The following is a 25,824-nucleotide window of genomic DNA, read 5'->3' on the forward strand; positions in this document are numbered from 1 at the left end:
TACACTGTGAACAGGTTTACAAGTAGAGCAAATTATTGTTTTATTCATGAGCATCAAACAATCGTAAATATTTGCGGCCTCCATGCTTGTGTGAAAATAGTAGCATAAATTTCTTAATACCTATGTAAGGCTGATAGAAGTAACTGGAACAGCTTTAGCAAATTTTAAAGTCTTTGAAGAAGGACAGGATTTAATTTGCTTAATAGAGTCATTGGACCAAGTAATCACTTATCAGTTAACAGGTGATTTGGATGGAGTTATGGTTCAAGCTGATCAATTCCTTCTACATTCACATGCAGAGACACAGCAAAACACGTTGTGCTGGGGTTTTGCAGCGCACATCCTCCAGAAAAATGACTGTTAAGGGTTTGGGTTCCTCCACATCTTCTTCAGATAATTAGTAAATGAGTGCAAGACTGTTTCTTGAAATCTGTTGCTGTGGAATACCCATAAAGGGACAAACTGCAGGACACGTGCCTTCCGAATAATCAAGCAAAAACAATACAAAGACAAAAGGTTATCAAAATCTCATGAAAGAAATCAACAGAGTGTTCAGGAAGGCAAGAGAAAAGCAAAGGCTTTGACTTTATACTTTCAGTGTGTATGTTTCTCTTAGAAGGTAATGTTCATTCCTCTGAGTTTTCAGTAAATATATTTTCTTCCCTATACTTTTATTTAATGCTCATCATTAACAGCTGACACATATAAATATTTATCCTGGTTTTGTTAGCTTAGTATCCTAAGGAAATTATGTTCGTGTGATAGCACAGTCTGGTTTTGTGTTTTTCCCCTTCCCCATTAATTACTTTTTAATATGCTAGCCAATTTCTGTAAAGGAGTAGGGGTCTCAGAACTATTTCTTATGAAAACAGGCAGCTCGTAAAAGCATAAAGACTAACCAAATATCAAACTGAACTGAGCTCTACACACAAAAGTGGAGAAAGCCACACTCTACTGCTGACTATGCTTTACTTGTGTATTCCTCCCTTCAGAGTTTACTGGTGTCATATTAGCCTCAACAACCTGTTCACTGTTTCTTATTTATGTCCAACCTTAAGGCCCCTGGAATCAGTCAGGAGAACTTGCTGAGCTTAGACAATTCTGATTCAGCCTTTGGGAGCCATTTACACACTATCAAATTCAATTACCAGCACTTCATGAGATAAACATCCGAAAACTTCATCTCCAAAGGTGACATATTGCAGTGATTCGCTCACGAACTCTTCTGCTGTCTTTGTAATAAGGTCAGGTTTTTGGTACCTCGTCATTGGAGTAGAAACACCATAAGGAGTTACTACCTAAAATAAGAAGTCATAACAACAGCGTAATGTCATCTAACCCTTACACAGGGCCATTCACTCTAAGGAATACCATAGCATCTGACAAATTATGACACATATTTGCAATGGATTAAGGCACTATGTGGAATAAGTAATGATACTATGGTGGAATAAGGGGAGAAGCGGCATACAGGGAGGAGACAGTTTTCAGAGGGTCACCTGGCACTTCACCGAGGATGGAAACGTTATACAGATTTAGGCATCTCAGATATTATTGAAGAAATATTCTTTGTTTCCTTGATTTCCTAAAATTAAGGAAATAAGGCAAGATATAATAATAATAATACCTGTATAATAATTCCCTTTGCCTTATATTCTGCTTGTAGTGCTTTGGAGAAAGTGCTTATAAAAGCCTAAAACAAAACAAAACAAAACAAAACAGAAACAAACAAACAAAAAAAAACCCAACAAAATAATATCAGCTTGGGAAATGAAGTACTCTCACAGATACTCACAAATATATGAGAACAGGTTCTTAACAAAAAAGTCCAAGCACCACACAACCTAAGGCACAGAACAGTGATGAAAACCACAGAAACAAACTTTTCGAGACACAGTTTCTGCTGGTGCACATGATCAATGGCAAAATTGACTCTTATCTGCACCAGAAAAGATGGACCCTGGCATTGACCGAAGCCAGGCATCAATCAAGTACTGACTGGGCTGAAAACTTTGTCACATTTGTGAAAATGCAGCAATTTAAATATCTGAATGCCATTATTCTCATTATTGTTTCATGTGGCTCTCATCTCTGACTGACACCTGCACTCTCAGTTCAATGCTTACCCTGCTGTCTTGCAATAAAAAAGGGGAGTGAAATACAACTCATGCTTTCAGTGTAAAAATATTAGCACAGCCTACAAATAGGATTTTCAAAGTCAGGTACTTGAGAATTTGGGGGTTCTTTAGCTTCAGCTGTTAAAATTTACCTTTTGAAGAGAACACCATGAAGAGTACACATATACTAACTTATTTGTGTAGAAATTAAGTATCTCTCAAGACAGATTTCAGGAGTCAGATGTTTGAGAAATATTAAGAAAATTGGCAATCTTGGATCACTCCTCTGTAATTAGAAATATAAAAGTCCTACTAAAGAGGAAAAATGTCAGTGTTTCAAAGTCATCATTCGATGGGTCTTACAATTTAAACACCAATAATGTTGTGATAGTGCATGAAACATCAGTACACTGACAAATAAAATAGTTCCCTTTCAGGGCACTAGGGAAAAAAAAAAAAAAGAAAGAAAAAATTAAAGATACTCAAGAATGAAAAAGTAAAAATAATACAAACAATGTACCATATCACTTTGAAACCGTAAGGAAGTAAAATTGTCTGGTTTTAATGTAGTTCAAATTTGGAGTAATAAGAACCTTACATTAAAAACAGAAAAAATAATATTAGACTTTCTTACCAAGAATAATTAGCTTATTCTTACCAAGCTGAACTTTATGTTCAAGCAAATATTGTTGGAATCTTTCATTTGAAGCAAACCTGAGCTAAGCAAGTTGCTTCTTCAGTAAAAATCATTTACTCCTCGTTTTTTATAAAAAGCGGTGAGGCTTAAATTCAGAGCAAAATTTTAAAGTGAAATCTATGAAGTCAGGCAACTCACCACCCACATACCAAGAATTTTCTTGGTTCCATAAGCAAAACCTAGCATTTTTATGCATCTACACTTTTGAGTAAACTAGCTGAGACAGCAGGGTAAAAGTCATCATTTCCTGGAACAAGGGCAGATTGCAAGCGCTGGCATAATAGTATTTAAGCAAAGGCATAATTCTGTTCTAGTGATCAGATATACCTTCAACTGGATTTCATTTACATAGCTTCCCTGATTCTTAGCTCTCAGCTAGTCCTAATTTACATTACTTCGTTATTTCAGCAGAGCAACAGAGGTTTAAACCCTGAAAACTTGTCCCTGTGTTGCTGATTGATAGAAATGTTTTGGTAACACTTGGTGGGGGTTTCTTTATGAAGCAATGAGACAGACTTACCTTAGAAGCTGAGTACATTGTGTATAGTGGACAAGGGAAAGTACCCAAACCGGAGGACAGATTCAGAATAAGACCTTTCCGTCTGAAATTCAATTTAAATAGTTACATTCAGTTTACGTTTGACAGTATTGTAGTATAAGCCTGCACAAGTGGAAAACAGCCTTTCTTTCCTGAGAAGGCAAAGATCTCCTATTATACTGTAGACTACACTTTCAAAGACCCAATTTTTATGGTTTTGTTAGGTGCAATTAAATCTAAACCAGCTAGGAACAATGTCATAAGTGAAATTTAAATGCCTAGTGCAATCAGAACCATGGGAACATTGTACATGCTATTGTACATCTAACAGAGAAAAAAAAAATGCCATCAGAGGAAAGATTTTATGCTTCTAAGTAATTGGTCGGTCCCCTTTGCTCCTTAGCCAGCACATTCTTTCTCCTGCTCCTGGCATCTGTTGTTTTAGCTTTCCTATTCACAATTCCCTGTACAAATCACTAAAAACAATTCATTCAGCTACAACCAGGAAAAAAAACCAAACCAAAACAATTAAACACTAAGAGCTTGTTTTGTTGCCAAAACAAAGAACATGCACTAGCCTCTAAAATGCAGTAGTTAATGATATTTTCTAGAAGCTCCATCTGAAGACCTTAACATCTCCTTTAAGGACCCCCATGTCTAAATTACACATTGTATTAAAAAAAAAAAAGGGATCCTTAATTGCATAGCTGAATTAATCTCTCTTATGTAGTACAGGTATTTTCAGAGCTTGAAAAGCATTATTCCAAGCACAGCTACCACTCTTAGAAGAATAAGACATTATATTCAAATGCCATTTAAGAAATGGCTTAACTGGACCCATCCCACTCCATTTTATTTCTGCAACGCCTTCATGTTTTTACTGCACACAGGCCTATATTTTGTGTTTTTTGTCTTGTTCTACAGCTGACTGACAGTTTGTGGCAATTCCTATCATTCATTCACATAGCACTAGCAGCAGAAGAACTCTTACTGATTGACATACTGTAAAAGTGCAGAAGTTAATAGTGAAAAAGCACAGCTACAACTGAATAAACTGGAGGTAACAGCTAAAAGCTATTGTAAGGTCTAGGAAAAAATCAGTTTTACCTTGACTCCATTTGTTTCAAAATCATTTTTGTCATCTGTAAGATAAGTATGTTAACAACTATATCCATTCTCCCCTTTTCTGATTTCATTTTTTAACTAATCTTGCTTTATTCACAAGATATCAATTGCTTGAGCAGTTCAAAGTTTTGGAAGACATTTTAAAAATGTTAATAACCTGAAAATCATCTGAATTGTCAAAGAAAAACAAACCAACCAAACAAACACACAAAAAACAAACCTAAAACCAAACCCAACCCCCCCAACGTTTAGTCTTCTAAGCAGTGAAAGTCTTTTGCTTCTCCAAAGCTTTTCAACAGTTTCTGAATTTTGTCATTCTTCACTACTGAATTATAACTGTAAGGAGAAAGTCAAATTCATAGTGGTTTTTCATTTTTGCTGCTGGCTCTACCTGGATTAGAAATAGCAGACATCTGCGAAAAGACAAGTATTTTTTTTTATGCCACCAAAAATAGCTTTAGGATTTTAGTAATGAAAAGTAGTGCAAATGAATGTTGCACATTAATTCAGTACTTACTAATTCCCTATTTTTTTGATAGTGCCATTGTACACATCCTGGTAGCAGGAGAAGGGTGTGGTTCACAAGTTTATTTTCAGAAAGGGTGGCAATGGGCCACATCAGCTTGGGTAAAGAGGGATTTCCAAGTGGAAAACCTGCAAAGGTCCTCCTTTTGCAGTGCTGCACTTATCACCCACATCTGTGGAAGCCAGGAACATCTGGAGTTGGGCATCCTAATGCATGGTGAGCAGGATTCTGGCAGGAATTAAGCCAGGGAGGAGGGCAGGGGGGAACAAATAGAAGGTGATTTGGACCTAACTATGAGGAATGCTGATTAGCAGCATGACTTCTTCTTTGTGTTTTGGAGGAAGGTGAATGTTCATGGAAGACTGAAAAACATGCATTGCAGCAGTGGGGGAAAGGAATCCCCAGGTCCTGGTGAAGCAGAAGATGTGGATTCTGAGGTATGTGTAAATCTGGAAATGATAAATGGAAACACTTTTTTTATCTGGACTGAGAGGGTACAAAATGTTCGCCTGTTTTTGTGAAGTGTGTATATATATATATATATAGCAATCAAGTACTGCAGATATTTCTATTATTTTGACATGTAAATAGGATAAAACCTGGGAGCAGAAAGTTCACCAAACTACCTTATAGAAGAATTTGTTTCAGTTGACTAATATTACGTGATTTACTACCTGAAGTCATCAAGCAGCAGTACAAATTTGTGATATAAAGTTTGCTAACCAAAGAAAGACAAACATCTGTTGATAATTTTCATGCCATGTTTAGAAAGATATTAACCAAGGTTGAGATGAACTACAAAGCTCTTGTCCTACTCTTGTTCATGTTAACACACTGCTTGCAAACAGCAGAGCAATACAAATCTTAATCACGCTTGGAAAGCATGGAATACTAACTACTAACAGTTCTTGTAGGAAAGCAGCCAACCAAAATTAGCACCAAGAGGTAAAGTACAGAACTGGGAGTCAGCTCCTTCAGTTTTTGTGCTTCACTGATACTAAATATTCTGTAAAATAACATTAAAATATTATTCTAAAAATAAATATTCTGGTTTTGCAGAACAGAATGGCGATCAAAGGAAAAAAGGCAAGAGTACGGTACAGAAAAAGCCGAACTGCAGATCTTCTTGTCTTGAAGATTTTGATTCTGAAACAAATCTGTTTACCGAAACAAACATGGTTTGCAACATGTTTCAGCTGCAGTGTAACAATATGTTTCAATCAAGAACTGTGTTAAAATGTTTCCAGTCAGCTCAATTAAAATATTTCAGGGGCCCTAGGAGCAGATAAGGCCCTTACAATAGCGCTGACATTCCTACTGAAAATTGCTGTCTGCTGAAAAATTAAATGAAGATGCAAAGGAAAGCTGGTTGGACACTCTGTGTGGGACTCTTTTCCCAATAAACTGCATTGCAGATGTAACATAGATGCGAGTGTGTCACATACCTTTGTAACAGAAATAATGTTGCAGTTGACAAGGCTCTGCATGAAGCAAAGAAACAGTTAAGTTCATAGCTAACTCCCAGGGAGTTTGCAATTCATCCCGGTAAGACAGCTAACAATTCCAACTGAAAAGCCTTGTAGCAAGGCAGTTGCTTTTAGAGCTGCTTAGCTTGCCTCAGATTGCCACTGGCTGCCCCTGTGCTGTGGGACAGTCAAAGGCAGGTAAATCCTGATTTATTTTATTTTGAACATGGCATGCAAATCTGCTTTGCATCCACTTGATTCCATGCCTTCCATTTTGCACAGCCACGCCAATGCACATGGAGAAACCTGGACGTCTGGACAGTGCTGGCAGTAGCAAACCAAAATGGATGCACATGGGCAACAAATCATGGGTGTGCCGGGCAGACAGTGAGTGGCTCTCAATGACAGAGGGACACTGTGCTGCAACAGCACTGCCATGTAGAGATACCTTCCCAAGACCAGCACCAAACACAGGTCATACCAGACATGCCATCATATGACTGCAGGTCAGAGTAAAGCAGCCAGCTTGTGGACCTCCTATTTGTAATAGTTTATAATATATAGATTGACTGGATCCCAAAACGGGCACTAGCGAGAAATACGTTTAGAAATTCTGTGTTGTTCTTTTTTTTCATGGCTAATACTATAGAGGTAAATAACAATAAGTCAATGAAAAATGTGATCACATCCTAAATACTGTCAAACTATTCTACATGTGTAAATTAATTAATTCCTTCCAAAAGTAAACTGTATTTTAAAGAGGTTTAGTTTTTAATTTTTTTTTTTTTTTCTTTTCACATACTTAAATGATGGTGCTCCAAAGAAAGTAAGCTTTCATAATACTAACAATAACCCAATACTTCAGCTGTGGCTGAAGTGACAGGCTTGACCCCATTGTATTACAAGTCAGCCCTGAGCCAGAGGGGCTGCTGACCCCTCCTACAACCTGTCCAGCTGCACACTCTTCCCCTATCACTGGGCGCTTGCTACAGTTTAGCTGAAATCTACCATTGTGTGTCTCTTGTAAGTTCTTCCAAGCATGAAAACCGAATCAAACTATACTCCTTCAGGACGGGTTCTTTTCGCACTCAACTGAACAGTTAAATACACACTGATTTTAGCAGGGGCAAAATCTGTCCCTTGTTAAATGGAATTACAATTCCTCATTGTTATATTGAAAGTAGAAACCCACAGAGTAATCCTACCTCATCTATGTCTGATCCATTAAGGAAACGGCATGGAAGAGGATTATGAAGCATTCCAACATTGTTAACTAATCAAAGGAAATATAATGATAAGAACCAAATCTAGACAAAACGCATAGTTCAGCTAGTTAAACAAATGGCTTCTCCCCAAGGCCCAGAAGCTTTTGAGTTGTATGCGAATAGAAATGCTGTTTAACATCGAGTCTTGTTCTCACTGAAGTCATCAATAGTAAACACTCCTGATTCAGGGAATGAAAAACCAATCTGTTGCTATAGTTTGGGGGTTTGTTTGGTTTTGGGTTTTGCTGTTGTTGTTTCATTTGTTTCACTATTAAGAGGATTATTTTCTTCACAAGAAAAGAAAACCAAACCAAAAAGAATGCCCCTCCTAAAACCATGTTTTCATTGTTGCTGCCTGTATTATACCAATTAGTGTTAGTCACAAGCTCATTTCAGATTGAATATAAGAATTGTACATAGTTGCAAAACAACCAAGAGTGAAAATGAATTTATTGAGGCCAAATAGGGAAGAAGTCACCCCACAAACTAAATGCTGTTTGTAAAGCAGCAGAAGAGGTTTCACAGTGAAGAAGCCACAGCATAGAGAAACAAGAAGCCTTTGGAGCATCCTAACTCACTTTTAAAACTTGTTCACAAAAAGTAATGCTCAAATGCATTAGGCAGCTGCGTGCTTGGTTTTAAATGTTGGCTAACAAGCTCTTATGACACATCATTTGTACAATTCTGTGTTTAATACACTGCAGCCATAAAATACCCTTCAATTAGCAGATCTTGATGACTCACCCAGAACACCAATATCCAAGCCTTGCAGATTTTTTTCAATGTTCTCATATACTGAATTTTTAGTGAAATCAGCTTGTATGATCTTCACCTTTTGACCTGTGGTTTGCTCTGTAATTAAGGAAAGAAAAAAAAAAAAAAAAAAAAGAAAATCCTTTTGTATCTACCCAGAGAGAGGGAGAGCTGAAATTAAGTAATGAGAAAAAATCAGAGGTCTCATTCAGTAATACCTGCTGTATAGTACACAATTGTTTCAATTTTCTTACTTTCAGAAATATCACAACACAAGCAAAGCATTCCCACTGTACTCAGCTGTTTTCAGGGAAATTGCCTGGCATATATAAGATGAATTTGTGCCCTGAAACCTGTGGAAGTTCCCTCACAAAATATAAACACCATCTGGACCTTCAGTAAGGAAAAAGAATCCCAGAAATAAACAACACAGGACTTCTTCCTCTGGTCATCATAATATTTATAACTGAACACTATCAGCACATGTTAGGCAAGTGAATGTGGAAGCCAGGTCCTCTATATAAGCACTGTTTTGCAGAACGGTTTAGAAGTGTTTCCATGTATAAGATGAACATTTTAACAAGCAGAGCTTGTTTTTTTCATGTAGGAGGAGGACAAAATAGGGCTGAATGTGAAACAGTATTTTTTGCATTATTTCCAAACAATTCCTCTCTTATTTTGACATTTTCACTCTCCCCGGCTGAACTTTCCCCAGAATTTTGCAGGACTAAAAGGCATTTTAGGGAGGGTATGACTTGAATTTTACAAGGTCAATTTACACAGAAGGGGAAATATGTGTGATTTGTCCAGTGTCTTTGCAATGCAGGAGTGGAGCCCAGCTGTACATTACCATTTTTCTCAGCAGTTTATTTATTGCTGTTCATACTTTCAATGAAGTTTCATAAGGAAAAGAGGTAGAGGCTCTTATTTACTCATTTTTAAAGGCAAGGTTTTCCTTTAAAGGGGCCCAATAACTAGATGTTCACATTGTAAATTCTTGCTACTAAATCTGCTTTCAAGTTTTATGGGCAACCTGAAATCCAGATGAAGTTTGCTGAAAAAGTGAGAGGCAAAGCTTGGAAAGGTCAATAGATGATTGGGTTTCAGACTCGGTGCAAGTGGCAGAAACTCAGGTGCATGGGTCTTGTTTGGGAAACTGTCTCTGTTTGTTTGGATGCTGATTTTATCATACAGGCAACAGAGAGCATTGCCTTGAATAGGAATCGGTTTTGATGTTTTCCATGCAGTAATCTTGCTTTACCCCTTGGTGAACATGGAGAACTTAGGAAGAGGCCTTGCACCAGCTCCCACTGGAGAGCAAGGTTAGCAAAAAGCTGGCTTTGGGTCCAGCAGGCCAGTTTGCAACAAAACACAGCCTCTGCTGGAGGATGAGAGAAAGCTGTTCCCTCACAGTTTTCCCTACTTGCTCCTTAATATACTACAAGTCTTGACCACCTTATGCTACTCAGGTAATGCAAGCACTTTGAGGAAACAGCAGGTGCTCTGACTCCAGATCTGAAGTGTTCACTGCCCTTTTTCTTGCCCACTTTCCAAGCTGGTGTTGTGTGAATGAAAGGGACAAAACACCCTTTGAAGCTTCAACATATAAAAGCTATTCTAGTGGTAAATGACCCCCTCATGGTCCCAGGCTGGTGAATGGTACAACTATAAAGAAAAGGACATTGTGAGATAAATGCAGTGAGTGGGAAAGGACAGCAACAGCTGGAGTGGACACCTATGGTGACCTTGTGGTTGAAGAGCTCTATAAACAAAATGAGATGGTCTTAAAAGCTGTAGTGATGTTGTAGCCTATTGCTCGAGGGCAATCAGAAGGGCAGCCAAAACTAGAGCAACATAAAAATGAGGATCAAACAAAACATTTGTACTTTCTCTGTGTCCCCTTGTCTGTACCAGACTGTACTGCTGCAACCAGCACTGTCAGCCAGCAAACAAGTACTCCAGATGACTTTCCTCTGTCTCATTTAACAATAAAACAATATATGAAAAAACAATAAAACTATCATGCTGATAAATGAATTATCCAGGGATAGCCCTTCAGAAAATGGTAACAATTCTGCAAAGGAGAGAGCCAAAAAATAATTTCCAATGTTTCTGATGTCTATAATTCTCTGTGACAAAGATTTATGAATACACAAGCCATTCCACTCTTTTGAAAAGTCTTAAGCTTGCCAGAAACAGAAAGCCTAGGTTTTCAAACATCAGGACAGCTTATTGCCTATGTTAAAAATGAACAGAAAACTAATTTCTTAGCTTGAGCTGAGTTGTTTAATCCGATTTGTTATAAAATATATCATTAAGAAGGATACATCTAATGCCTTCTGACCTCAGGCCACTTGGGAATCCCGCTTGTCAGATAGGATAATATGCTGTCTTTTGAAATTGATCAGGAATAGAATAAATCAGTGTGAAGCATGAAGTTGGTTAGGACATGCAGTGTGCCAGAAACTCTCATTTTCTATTTAGAGAGTTATGAAGATCTTCTGAAAACCTGAGGTTACAAAATGAATGCCCGAGTGGCACAGAACTGATCTTTCTAGAAAGAGGAGACCCTTTTGAAGTACTGTAACAAAACTTGAATATCACAGAATGGCTGGGGTTGGAAGGGACCTCTGGAGGACACCTAGTCCAAACCTCCTGCTAAAGCAGGTTGCAAGGGATTACATCCAAGTGGGTTTTTAATGTCTCCAGAGAAGGAGACTCCACAACAGCCCTGGGCAGCCTGTTCCAGTGCTGTCACTCTCAAAGTAAAGAAATTTCTCCATGTGTTTAGATGGAGTTTCCTGCATTTCGGTTTTTGCCCATTGCCCCTTCTCCTGTCACTGACCACCACTGAAAAGAGAGGCACCATCGTTTTGACACCCACCCTTAAGATATTTGTATGCACTGATCAGATACCCCAGAGCCTTCTCTTCTCCAGGCTAAACAGGCCCAACTGCCTCAGCCTTTCCTCATAAGAGAGGTGTTCCAGACCCCTAAACATCTTTGTAGCCTTCTGCTGGATCCTTTCGAGTAGTTCCATGTCCTTCCTGTACTAAGGAGCCCAGAACTGGATACAGTACTCCAGATACGGCCTCACCAGGACAGAGTAGAGGGGCAGGATCATCTCCCTCTACCTGCTGGCCACAGGTCATGACGTGAGAAGTGCTTAGAACAAGATGGACATTCTTATTCAGTGGAAATTTGCAGAGAGAAGAGCAAAATGAGAAGTTACTTAAATAATAGAAAGAAGTTACAAAACAATAAATTTAAGACTGGGCAGAAATAAAAAAACTTTCATGTTAAATTATAAAGCACAAGTTCTGGCTACATTTTGAAAGTTTTTTTGACAAATGCATCTTCTCAGAAATATAAGCTAACATGGTTTCAGAAATAACAGGAAAACAGAGAAGAAACAAAAAGAATGAGGGTAAAAGCAGAACTGCAAGTGATGATAGAAAGTACCACTGAAGACAAACTCAATGAAAACCAAAATGAAATTAGCAAAACCAACTAACCAACCAAAACCAATTCAACAAAAAAACCCAACACATCCCTCTCCACCAAAAAAAGAAAAAAAAACCCACCCCCCAAAAAACTCAAAAACAAACAAACGAAAACAAAACAAAACAACAAAAAAAACAAACAAGCAAACTAACAAACAAATCCCAAATGAACAACAAAAAAGTTGTTACTGTACCAGAGCACTCAGGAAATCGATCAAGTGCTCTTTTATGGAGTAATGCAGAAGATCGGGAAAGAATCTTGAGCATTAGCACTTTACCTCAAGGGATCAGCAAGACACAACAGGAGTTTTGGCAACCCTTAAGGATGAAGGAAAGATGTGCCAAGTGAGTTGTCTCAGGCTAATCAGTGATTTCAGTTTGTTACTTGCTTAGCTCTTGAAGCAGGAAGGACAAGAGAAGCAGAGGACACAGACTATAACAGATTGGAAACAACCTATAACAGAGGGGACAGCTAAATGAATTAGCACCTTTGCAGGTCATAGGGGGAGCAAGGCACATTTGATTCCAGACTGTGTGAAGTGATTTTTTTTTAATGCACTACTTTGCTCGATATTAACAGGAATAATTTCAGGAGGAAGAAGTAGATAAAATACTTCCTGCATCATCAAACTCAAATTCATTAACACCACCAAAACCTGGACACCCTTGTTGTGAATAATTTTTGTGTTTTACAGAAGTGGGGATTTTTGTTTGTTTGGCATTAGCACAAAAAGAGTAATCCTGGTTGTATATTGATCATAAGGTATAGCTTCTCAATGAGGACCTACCTTTGTCTGTAGAGAAGAAATAAAATAAGTGTGCAGTTAATGCATTCCATCCTAAAATCACAGAATCATAGAACAGTTTGGCTTGGATCATCTAGTTCCTGCCCCCTGCTATGGACAGGCATGCATCACACTAAACAATTTCTAATCTCCTGGTACTATGGTTTGATCAGTGTTTTCACAACCACTGTGCTAAATGGGTTAAATGAGCAGTACACCTGGTGTGATGGTCCTCTCTGTCTGCCCTCCATAAGACTTACTTCCTTATCTTTTATCTCATTCTAAAAGAGCTTTCGAGACTGAATGGGTGGAAATTTGGTTTTCAATTCCAGTGCTTCTCTAGAGAAACGTTTTTCTTACTGAGGATTTCTGCCTACTCCAGCTTTGAGAGCTGTTCTCCGGCACACTTTTGGCCTATAGAACCAGGAAAGCCAAGCGCTGAGATCTCTGAAATTACCCACAGTTTAGGCTCTTTAAATTTCTCTTGTTCAGTACTCCATAGGAATGTTGACAGTATGATTAGGCAAATAATGTTATCAGTTTGAAGAGGGAGGCAAGTCTTAAATTATGATGTCCAAGTGACTGCAAAAAGATACGTGGTATAGCTGTTAAGAAAAAGGAAACAAGAGTAACATGTTCAGTCTTGCAACAAATTCACACAGCCTGCAAAAAACTTTCTGTGCCCTAATCTCCTAGTTCAGGGTAGTGATAGCTGCTTGGAGTGAGATGATGCTTGTTAAAGCAGTATAGAAAGTCAGTGAGAGTTAGAAAATTGTGAAAACTGTATAATCATTCTGGATAAGTTCCTGTTGCATATTTGTTTTCCATTGTTTATTTACTGACATAACATCACAGGAAGTTTAATTTTTTTTTCCTTCACAATGACTGCTCAGCTTAATTACAGTAAAGCCTGAATCTGAAAGTCGGAACTAGTGGAACATTTCCAAAGCTTTAACATAAGACCACATCCAGAGCTCCCTGTTGATTTTAATGGCATCCAGGTCATATAATCTATGCTTTTCATCACTCTATCTTCCTCTCTTTCCCTTTGTTTGTGCCACCTACTTGTTGTTATGCACTCATTGCCAACCTGACACAATAAATAACAGAAGAGTCACTCTGGGCTTCTACCAAAACCCACCAAAAGCAATGGAAAGGTCTCACTGGGGTTTGCCACCAATTTCAGCAAGCTCTGGGGAAAAATCTTTATGGTCACAACCAAGCTGAACATACTGCAGCCTAATCAATGTAGCCTGAGCTGCTGGGGTCAAACCATCCACCTCCCCACACCTTCGATTACATGGATAACACTGCTGCTGTCAGTAAAGCTTCCTGACGTGCAAGAAGTCATGGGTCAGTTCTGCACAGGCATAGGAGTGTTTGCAGGGTTGGCTATCTCAGAGTACCTTTCAGGACATGGCAAGTACTTCATCACACACTGCTACACAATTCATCACAGTAATTAAGAAAGTGGCCAGTGGATGGCCTTACAATAAATTATAGTCCAGTGGAATTTACAGTATGTCATCTTTCCATCCCTTCACCATGTTTTCTCTTAGCTATGTTAGTGTCAGGAATCTTTTTGTTTCCATTCTTTGCTTCTGGTTTTAATTTACAATGCAAAGAAACTAAAAACTCTTTAGCTTTTATTTCTTCAGGTTTTTAGTATTGTAATTCTTTAACAATCATAGCTGCAAAGAAATGCAACAATGGCACCAGAGCTGACCTAATTGTCACAGAAATTATTTTTTTATGGCTGTTTATTTAAGAGGGGCTAGTGTAGGCCATAGTCACATTGACCTCATAGATATCACTGCTTATAGCAAGTTGGTGCTTTCCTCCTCTGACACCTGTTGCTTCTCAGCAAAACAAGTTTATCCCTGGAAAAAAAAAAAAAAAAAAAAAGAAGAAGGAAAATTGGATGGAAATTTTCAGGGTCAAATCTTTGATTTTGGTAGCAGCAGGTTCAGATATTAGAGACTTTTTCACCCACTTCCAGTCTGCCATGTCCCTGAAAGATGCCCTGCTGTCACTGGACCTGATACTCTGCTGGAGTCAGCTGCTAAGCCTGCTTAAAGGTAATTCCTGACAGAGGTGTAGTTTTGGAGTGACACATGCTTCACATAAGAACCTGTGAATCAGGGAATCTGGTGGGTAGAAGCCATGTATAGAAAAAGAGACAGTGGAAAGAGCAACCTTGATTACAGCAATCTTTAAAGTTAATGGAGGATAGAAACTCATTTGACTCCTAAATAAAACTTAACCATGAATTTTTATGTGTTTTAACAATCCATTTCCCGTTGTAAATGGCTAATTTCTTCCAAAGAAAGGGAACATTAATTCTAAACTAATTCCAAATATACACTATTTAATTGCTTTATCAAAAACCAAATATAACTTGAAAACCTTAAAAAAACTGCCAAACAAACTAAATTCAGACAGGAACCTTAATTTCAATTTTATTCCTTCTTTGCTATGTCCAAAAATTAGCCTAAATGTAATCTTACTTTTCCAAGTTTAAACCATTTCATAGATGCCTCCAATGACTCTAGTATTGCAACTCCTTTGCCCCGAAGATTTTAAAGGCAGATAAAACCAGTAAAGAATACACATTCACTTTTTTTATCAAACCCATCTCACTGATTGAATGATAGAACACATTTTTAAAGCAATCCATGATCAGAAGTGTTCAAGCAGCATGGTAATACCAGAATCATGTTTAGTGCTAGAGCAATGCCTGGGGGCCTACTGAACTAGACACTGTACAAAGGGAAGAGACCCCCAGGTCCCTGTAAATCCACTCTGATAAACAGGAAGATGAGACAAACACTTACCAACTTCAATGGCTGCTCTCTGTAGTTTTTCAAGAGTTCTGCTTATCATAACTACATTTAATCCACGTTTTGCCAGCTACAAGAAAGGAATATGAGAGTTGTTAAGAAACAGTAAGGTGATAAGAATCTTTCAATTTTTTCCAATCCTGCAATATAAGCAATCACAGAGTTTTTAAATTTGCTTTCATTTACCTGTCATCTGCCTAATGGGTAAACAACAGATATTAAAACCAGGCCAAACAGTAAACAGTATTCCAAAACATCTCCTTAATTGAGTAATCTTGGACCCTTACAAGACATACCATGCAGTCAAACCCCAATAACATGTACAAAAATAAAAATACTGAGCCAATTTCAAATGAACGCATGTCTGCAGTTAAAACAAACATGACATTTCCCAGAAACACATTTTTATTTCTGCTTGGATCTCAGAGCCCAAATATATTGATGACATCATAGTCATTTTACAACATCACCTTCCATCCTTATCTTTTTATTCTGAGGAAGTAGATTACATATATTGAATTGAAGGCTTGAGAGTTTGAAAGGGATTGAACCTTATTCGTATTTTTTAATAGGAATCAAATATGATAGATTTTAACTGTTTCTTTCTTTAGATGCAAACAAACAAATAAAAGCCAAAAAAAAAAAAACACCCAAAAAACACCACCAAAAGACCAAAACCAACCAACCAAAAAAACCACCCCAAAACAAATAAATAAAAATAAAAAAGAAAGAAAAAAGAAGAAGAAACAAGGAAAAAGATGAAATCTGTGCTTAAAACCTCAAAATATAATCCCACAAATGTACATCCACAAAGTTATTGGCAACAGTTGAAGTTTATGCCTATGAATACTATTTAATACAGCATTCTGTTTATAGTCAGCTTGGTATTATCATGTGCAGAACAAATGCAGAACAAATAGAGAATGTTTTTCTCCTGTTTTCCCAAAGCATCCCATTCCCATCAGTTAAAAAGTCTGAGGTAAAACCTGAAGGACAAATGTGGTCCCAGCTTTGGAAAACGGATTATCAAAAAAATGGAAGATAAATGGAGTTGTGTGCATGAAGAAAGAAAAGATAAAGCTGAAAAAAAAAACCATGCCCATGAGAGCAAGGAGAAAGAACTGGATTAGCCAGCACTAAGATAAAGCCAATGCCATCTGAAAGCACAAGGTTTTCTTAGAAGAAGAAACTTACTGGTGAAGGTCACACACTGAAGACCCATTCGTTTCCACAGCTGATGCCCTGCAATGATTTCTGCTTAAAGCTATTTAAGTGAAAAAGTTTGTCCCATTTGGCTTTTCTGAAACAGTGCAGAGAATGTTAAGGAATAAGGACCTTTGTTCAAAAATTCACTACATTGAGAGTACAAGGGGAAGACTGCCCATTAAATGCATCAGCCACAATCATTTGTGTTTTTAGCATAAAGACCAAGTTCAAAATTCTGTGCTTTTGGAGACCCTTTAACATAATTGACTGGTGCTCCAAAGAGACCTGCACAGACTTAGAGACACTCAGGAGTTTCAAAAGCTTAAGGGCTCCATTTGAAGTTCCCAGGAAGAGAACTCTAATTGCCTACATAGAGGCAGCAGATTTCCCTTCGTCCACAGCAAGCTTGGCTCTAGCCATTTCCAATTGGAGGCATGGTCTCCGTTTCCATGGTCATTGCCACTTGGGAGTGTTAGTTGGGTTTAATTTAATTTCTGTGCCTTCAGACCCAAAAGTAAATACCACCCAATGTCATATACAAAATAAAAACAAAGTTCTGCTTCACTGGGCTTGTCAGTATCATCTCACTTAGGTCTCTGTATTTCACTTGGTAGAATAATATCTCCTAACACCTAAGTAAAAAAATATTCCTCTTGCTAAGATTACATTGTACTTCAGCTAAAAATTCATGTTTGTGGCAAATTGTTAACTGCTGTACTCCAGACTAAGCAGAAGTATAATGCTGTAACAACCATTTCTGGAGGCAAAAGAAGCTACACCTGACTATTCCTTTTTGCTTCTTTGCCCACATACAAAATGCACACCTTTATCAGAAATAGGTTTTGTAGGACATTATGAGATTCAAACGCACTCTCACACAAAGAACTGTGTTTAGAAAAGAAATTCCTGGCCATCCACTGGAAAAGTTAAATCAGGTTTAACTCTGCTGCATTTCAAATAAAGGTAACTTTTAATGTAGATGTCTTTAGCACAAAACATTTTCTGAACATAGAAAGGCTTTGATGTTAGAGGATGGTATTGCCCCTCACACTTAAGAACAAGCACTAGCTTCCACCACTGTGTAACGTGAATCTGCTTGTGTTAGGAAACCCTGACTCCCAGTGGCAAAGGGCTAAAATGCTCCTGCACCTCTGCCAAAATGTTGCCAGCCATAATAAATTATGACAACTTAGCATTTAGAAATGAGGCTAATAATGAAGAAAGATCAAGCAGGATCTGCACTCTGGGGTCTTGCAAACTCATGGTTAAAAAATTTAAACCTACATTAAATTATTACAAAGTCACTCTGCATTTTCTAGTATGATTTTTCAGCTCAGTCTGAGGCAAAATTTTAATCAATAAAGCTTTATGAAAGGCAAGACACGGATTTTAGATTCAACCGATGCATGTAACTGCTACAGTTACTCTGATAAATTGGTTATATTCTACATGAATAATTAAAGGTAATACTTTAAAATTCTTAAAAATGCTTTATGGGATCTGTAGCCACCTACTGTAAATTTCTACCTATTACAAAAGAGATTCATCTCCAGGAGTAAGCTGATATGTCCTCAGTGCTTCACCCCTTTTTTTTCCTTCCCTGAGGTTCACACCTGTAGGATCTCTATGATTCAAATATTTCAACCTCTTTTGGTCCAGCAAACCAAAACTGAAACAAAAGGGCAGAAGAATTCTGCAGTCTTTCTGCCAGCTATGTGCCTGTGCCACGCAAGTAGAAGAGCAGTATTTCCAGGGTAAATCCAAGAGCAAGTGGAGAAATTAGAATATGTTTCCAACTGGAGTGGAAGAACTCACATCATATTTATCTTGTATTATACTGCTGGTAATACTATGCTCAATTTCAGGAAATGAAACGAAGGTTTAAGATTTGAGGAACTGTTGTATTAACAAATGAGTGCAGTGCCTGTCTCAAGATGGTCTGCTAATGCATTCATTAGAAGCAAGAACTGGCCTGAGTTATGACAGAGTTATGAACCGTTAACAATAACAAAAATGGTGACCATATAAGCCACCAACACCCTCCTTGTGCGCTGACGTCAGATGGGAAGTGTGCAGGGCCTAAACCATAAATCTCTGAGTACAGCATGGTCTCATTCATAAACCCAGTACGTTTGAAGTTCTAAGTCAGTAACAGATCCTAAAGCACATCTTTAGTTATTACATCAGAAAAACAGAAGAAACAAGACTGCACTGATACCTGAATCGCTAACAATTTAGTAGAGATGTTGACAGTCTAGCAGCACACTAGGTTTTGTTCCTTGGTTTTGCTCCTTGTCATAAGTCTGGTGAGTCTAAACTCTATCAGCTCAAGAACTAACAGACCGAATCTAACAGACACCTAGCTTTTGAAATGAGCATAGCAAACTAGACCCAAAATCCCAGTGCTCTGACATCAGAGCAGTCAGTTAAACGGTCACGGTCGTTAAGCTCAAAAAGGTCAGTCGTTCAGAAGCACCCTGATATGCTAGAAATACAGACAGCCTTCATGGAAGCCAGCTCTTGAGCTTAATAGACTTTGCAGAGACCTTTATCTAGTCATAAACCTTGAAAATGAGGGTACTGAACCAGTAAATATTACAATCTCTGAGTGTGCCTCAATCTGTTGGCTCCTACCTACTGAACCACCTACTTGGATTTCCACATGAAAGGGCAGAGAAAGCCACATCACGCTAGCCTTCTAAAACACAAGAGCTGCTCTCCTTAGCCTTCTGTACCATATTCTACCACCAAGTGCAGAGCCCTTACGTTTTTGTGTACTGCTATCAGCCCATGCCTGAGCTCAGGATGTCAGAAAGAAATTCACCACTTTGTGTCAGAGCTCAGACACTAGAACAGTCACTGTGGTCATCAAATAAGGCTTGACTTCACATCAGCCCATACCACCAGAGGAACCTATGCCAGAACATCAGAGAATTTCATACCCTGACATCAGGCCAGCAAGACAGCAGTGCTGAGCCAGGAACTCCAAAGGCACACAGATACTAAAACAGCAGGGTCAGATTTATTTATCCACAGGCCACACAAAAAGCGTGCTTTGACCTCAGCCAGCAAGATGACATGCCAAGCTATGAGCTCACGTGGTATGGGTTTGGGATCTGCCCCACAGAGTGGTAGCTGAGCACAGTTTTATCAAAGGGACCACCTGGAGAGGAAGGTACATCTCAGCATGGATAAAGATGGCTCTCAGTCATCCCACAAAAGCCAAAAATAATGAAGAAATGTCCCACAAAATCCAGTCAGTTCCAGCCAAGATTTTTTGTGATTTTTTTTCAGGTTTTTGGTGCTTTGTGTTTTTTCTTTCAAATTTTTTTGTTTGTTTGTTTGGGTTTTTTACAGAGTAGTTGTTTTGTTTTTTCTCATGGTAAAAAGCAGCCATTTGCATGCTACAGCTGGCATTTAAAATAAGATTTACTCTTGCATAACCCATAAAGCACAAAAGAAGCAGAACAATATTGTGGTTTAACACAGAGGCTTTGATCTAGACATTCACAGGTTCCTGCAGCCTTCACATGGATAAAATATCGCCAGGTGCTCACACACAAAATGAGTTCAGCAAGCTGCACATACAAATGGCTACACTTGGTGCTAAGTAAATATTCAAGCATTTCTGACTATTTCTTCCCCTGTCTTGATCCTATCCCATTCCCCAAGACCTATGTATTCATCAGACTCTTTCCATTTGTCCATCACTACAGCAACTCAGTGAGTAGACAAGGTGACAATATTATTCTTTCTCTCCCATGGGAAAGCCTGTGATCTTTATCACAACTATGCCAAATGTTCAACAATAATACCTGGTATTTGTGCTTCCTACATTCAATGCACTTTCAAAAGGAGTTATTGTATTGCCATTCCCAGTAATGAAAATCATAAAGCAGGTGCTGAAACAATGCACATACTTTGCAAGTCTAGCTTAATCCTGTAAATCAATTCAAAAGCCAACTTACTTTCCTGTGAGGTCTATTTTATAATTTATGAGCAGATTGCATCACAGCTAAACTCTTGATTATTGTTAGAGAATCATAAGATGATTTGGATTGGAAGGGACCTTAAAGCTCATCCAGTTCCAATCCCCCTGCCATGGGCAAGGACACCTTCCACTAGACCAGGTAGCTCAAAGCCCCATACAACCTGGCCTTGAACACTGCCAGGGATGGGGCAGCCAAAGCTTCCCTGGGCAACCTGTGCAGTGTCTCACTACCCTCACAAGAAAGAACTTCTTCCTAAGATCCAATCTAAATTGCCTGTCTTTCAGTTCAAAGCCATGCTCCATCTCTTGTCACAACATGCCCTTGTAAAAAGTCTCTCTCCAGCTTTCTTGTTGGCCCCCTGTAGATATTGGAAGACTTTTCTAAGACTCCCAAGAGCCTTCTCCAGACAGAACAACTCCTGCTCTCTCAGCCTGTCTTCATAGGAGAGGTGCTCCAGCCCTCTCATCATCTTTGTGGCCTCCTCTGGACTTACTCAAGCAAGTCCATGTCACTCTTGTATTGAGGGCCCCACAGCTGCACACAATACTCCAGGTGAGGTCTCACAAGAGCAGAGTAGAGGGACAGGATCACCTCCTTTGACTTGCTGGTCACGCTGCTTTTGATGCAGCCCAGGATACAGTTGGCTTTCTGTGCTGCAAGTGCACACTGAAGCCAGTTCATGTTCATTTTCTCATCAATCAGCACCCCCAAGTCCTTCTCTTCAAGTTTAGCTTCTAGAAAAGGCGCCAGTCACTATCACTAATACCAAGGCTGGTGCAGGACAGTACAAGATCACCCTGTCTTCAGTGCTGGTGAGCACAGTTGAACAGAAAGGGACTGCTGTAGTGACTCTGCACAGCAGCAGCCGCAGGACCAGCACAGAGCTCCTCCTTCCTCCTGCAGCCTCCAAGAGCTATCAATCCATAATTAAACCATTAGGATTCCTTATAATTTCTGAAACCTGCAGTTTATATACATTTATAGAGATTTCTTCGTTATATTTTGTTTCACATATATCATTCAAAATATGTTTTCAAGTGCGAAGGCTAGAAAACTACATTTTGTATGCTAAAGATGAACCACTCCACTGGAAGTCAGAAAACATATTAGCTGCAAAACTGGGGGAAAAAAGGACAATTTAGGAGACTTCCTACCCTGGAAGGCAATGTGAAATCTTTATGATTTTCTTGGTCTGATGAGACCGTTGTGAAATGAATTACTTTCCTCTGAAATGCTGCACCTGTTTCCTTTTGAAAGTTGATAAATGCCATTCTGCACACAGGGGAGAAGGATCAGCACCGTGTTTGTAGCAGTGCCTTTGAATCCTAGAGTGATTACACTAACTTGCAGAAACCGATGAAGGGGTAGCATTTGCCATTTTGTTAAAATAAACTTAAGGGTGAGTAATCTATCTTACCTCAAAGGAATATGCTCTTCCAAGCCCTTCTCCTGCTCCTGTGACCACTGAAGAAAGTAAAAAGAAGAATAAAGATTACATTTGGAGCTCTGCTTTAACTTGTTCTTCTGTATCATCTGAGTGAGTTTGCATCCTAAATGCTATACTGAAGAACAGAATCAATCTTCTCTTAAAAAAAAGAGTTCCTTGTGACCTTGTCATCATTTTGTTGCTTCATTTAGTGTTTTCTGTCTGCAAAGCAAATCCCTCCCCACAGTAATGTATCCAATGCAGTAGGTAGTTTTTACTATTATTTTCAGCGGATCGAAACCAAGCAACAAGTCAATTGCAGCCATTGCTTCAGCAACAAGTCAGTTGCTGAAGAACGGGTAGAATTTTTTTCCATACACATATTTTTACAAGTTCTGCTTTGCAAGCCTTTCATTTATATGCTGGTGGCAGAATGGTAGGAGATATGGACTTCTTGGTGACTAAAGCTGATGCAAGAATTTCTGTCACAAAAAAAATCTGTCTGTAAGGAATCATCACAGCAAACTTGCCACCATCTATAAAATGCTCTTCCTTCAGAGCTGTCCTACTCAGGTTTACTTCTGGATTTAGCGTTATGAGGAAAGTAAACAAGCTTTGGCATTTGTAAAGCAAACTAAACTTTAAATATTACACAAACGAATGCCAAAGAGGAAAGAAAATCCTTATCACCTTAGAAATAAAGAAGAAATAAATTAAGTAGGAAAGCACCAAAGAAATTCCAAGGTAAACCTTGGAAGGTTTCAAAGCAAAAAGGAAAATTGTCTGATATAAAAAAATGTGGATAAGGTCTTTTAAATAGCAAGAGACACTGAGGAAAAAGTGATTTTGAATCATTAGGTTTGTTGCCAATAGGAAAGCAACTACTCTCTCATTTCACAGAGAAGAGAGAGCCCTCAGTGAAGCAACAGTGGATCTTTAGCTTTCTAGCAGAATCGCAGATGAAATGCAATTGTCCATTGGGAAATAAACTTTAACTTTCATAATTCCCAGGATCACATGTGCCAGTAAATCATCCAAGCCTTATGAATTTTACTGGGCCCAGATGACTTTATGTTTGCAAAAAACAGAGAGCATAAAAGGTCCATGAAAAGAAACAAGTCTCCCAACCTTCAGTGGAAACAAAGATTTTACACAGAAAGTCCCACGTGCTGCTCCCCTCCTCACACATAAGAGAGGTCCTTTCCTTATTTAAATCAAAACAAGACCTACATATTGCTTCAGAAGCAGCTATTATTCAGGCAGGTCTTTTGCACAGGGGTGGATTTCATTTCTGACTAATCCACTGTGAGATATGCTTATTAAGCAGGTATTCAATCCTGTTTAATGCAGGGGAAAAGAATGAAGTGCAAACATGCTGTTTGGGTCACTTTTTTAACAAGATGTCACCATCAATGACATGTGTAGCCCAGGAACTCAGAAACAGTAACACCTGTTCATTTTTGCTTCATACTGATGATCTAGCAAGCTTTAGAAAAACATCAATGAACAGTAGGAAGAAAAAGGTGCATATTAAATATTTCTGTTGTTTTATGAGAATGCATAATATCTTTTAAAAAGTACTGCCAAGTTGCAGCCTTTGAAGTTTTTAGGCTAAATTGGAATTGGTTGTTAACGGTACCAGTAAGGATAGCTCACCCGTCTGGAAAAATAAAACCAAAACATGGGATCAACCTCTCCAGGAACAAAGAAAAGTTGCTTTGAAAAGTGGAGTCCATATGCTAGACATAAACTAGTTGCTTCACATATCAGGAAACTGAGAATATAGGCAATGCTATTAAAACGAAAGCATTTGCAGTAGAGAAAAAAAAAACAGTAGGAATGGAAAAAGAATTCACACCAGGTGTGTGAGCTGTTGCCAGTTTGACTATTTTTCTATTCTCACCAAGTATGCAAAACCTGATGTCTCATAAACCTAAAGTTACTAGGAGAAAAGAAAAAGAAATTAAGAAAACCACACCTAGTGGAAACTGTGGTTTGACCTTAAGGGATAGGGAAAGGAAATGCAAGGAAAACTACTCCTGATTAGTAATTTGACAATCCACTACTTAGTTACAAGAAAAAGAAGGTGAAGAAATTTCCTTTACCTGCCCATTCTCCCATCGACCGAAAGAAAGTCTGAGGCACAGCACTCCATGCATGTGGGAAAATGTATTTCATAAATCTGATGCATTTTACCAGAACATAGAAACAGATCAGACCTCCAATAAGAGTGAATAGCTGACGCTGGAATGCTTCCATGGTGAGCAAGTATGAATCAGTCGCTTTCTCCCTGGGAAATGCCTCCTTCCAGTGAGCTGCTAGTCTCCGAACACTGGCAGAGTAGTGAGAAGTCTAATCTAATCACGTGATTTTGCTCTTCAACAGAATGTCCAGGGTTTAGATTAGAAAAACATCTCTATGCTACACCCAAATCTGTAAACTGCTGAAAAAAAATCAAACTAAACAATTTTAAACAAAAGGTTTCACTGCTTTTCTGGAAACTACCCAAGAACAAAAAGAAAAAAATATTTTTATTGTTATTTAGTAATCCTAGAGACTGAAGATGTGTCCAAACCAAAGCCTTGGATAGGAATACTACAAACCTTGGGGATAACAACATCAGCACTACTTTTTACAACAAAGAGTTAAACTCTAGCCCAGCCATTTACAGGGCAAGTTCACACTGAAACCAGAAGAACAGATTTATCTACAAATTCAAAAACAAAGTAATAAAAGGTTACACAAGTTAACTAACCCCTTCCATACACAGAAAGCAGTATTACAAAACTTTTCACAGAGCCTTCTGAAAAGAGCTTGATAGCATTACACCCATTTTACAAATTGTGTAATTATGGCATGAACAAGTACTGTAATCTATTAACACAGGAATAGGACTTTCAGCTTTTCTGAACAAACCATGTCTGAAAAGGTATTAAAATTGAGGACATGTATCAAAACCTTAAGGGGGAAAAATGCTCACAGGAACAGTATCTCACTGCACAACTGAGACAAAATCAATGAAATTCAGACTTCAAAGTGGTCGAAAAGGTTTTAAAATTTAACATAAGGAATTTCGCAGGGAAGGCACAGAAACAACTTTTACACTTCTTTGTAGTGACAATTTTAAATATTATCCATTTTTCAAAGATCAGTTTATAATGGCCAACAGAAAGACTGACTCTTACATGTGCACTTAGGATGAGGTAAAATAAAATTTGTTTATACACTTTAATGATAGCCTTCCATATTTAACGTGAGTCTTATATAAACCTCTGACATCCAGGAATCTCCAACTGAAGGTCAGTGATAAATGTCACGTCATGTTACTGACACCTTCAGCCAGAAAACCATAACATACATGTGCATTGCAAAGTAAAGATGATGTCTCAGTCACAAGAAATGTAACACTAGATTATTCATAACAGAAAAATAAAAAAAATCATTACTGTCTTAACAATAATTCAATTTCCTCACATAATCTCTCTTATAACTTCGTCTGTTTTAACCCGTAAGTAAGGCCGCTCAAATCAAAAAAGCACTGAAAATTATCTTTGAAAAAGATATTTACAGTCACGAATTCCCCAC

General features: G+C 38.3%; 1 protein-coding gene across 1 annotated transcript; it reads right to left on the reverse strand.

Annotated features, from left to right (window-relative positions):
- HSD17B3 (hydroxysteroid 17-beta dehydrogenase 3) lies at positions 1-25,622 on the reverse strand. Its single transcript, XM_062624543.1, has 11 exons — positions 24,345-25,622; positions 22,231-22,277; positions 15,610-15,685; positions 8,479-8,586; positions 7,675-7,742; positions 6,449-6,484; positions 4,460-4,494; positions 3,335-3,416; positions 1,628-1,693; positions 1,149-1,298; positions 1-477 (listed from the first exon to the last, which is right to left on the reverse strand). Exons 1-11 carry the CDS (start codon positions 24,496-24,498, stop codon positions 361-363), a joined length of 939 nt encoding a protein of 312 aa, XP_062480527.1. The 5' UTR covers positions 24,499-25,622; the 3' UTR covers positions 1-360.
- Between the last annotated feature and the right edge of the window lie 202 nt (positions 25,623-25,824).

Source organism: Pezoporus occidentalis, unplaced genomic scaffold (assembly GCF_034315485.1).
Source record: "Pezoporus occidentalis ecotype Australia unplaced genomic scaffold, CSIRO_AGI_Poc_V1 ctg27, whole genome shotgun sequence".
NCBI classification, from domain to species: domain Eukaryota; kingdom Metazoa; phylum Chordata; class Aves; order Psittaciformes; family Psittacidae; genus Pezoporus; species Pezoporus occidentalis.

Coding starts and splice junctions, on each gene's coding strand:
- HSD17B3 (XM_062624543.1), bottom strand. CDS start 24,498: ATGGAAGCATTCCAGCGTCAGCTATTCACTCTTATTGGAGGTCTGATC. Junction 15,686..22,230: donor GAAGAGCATATTCCTTTGAG/GTAAGATAGATT, acceptor CCTTTCTTGTAG/CTGGCAAAACGTGGATTAAA. Junction 6,485..7,674: donor ATGGATCAGACATAGATGAG/GTAGGATTACTC, acceptor TGCTTCATGCAG/AGCCTTGTCAACTGCAACAT.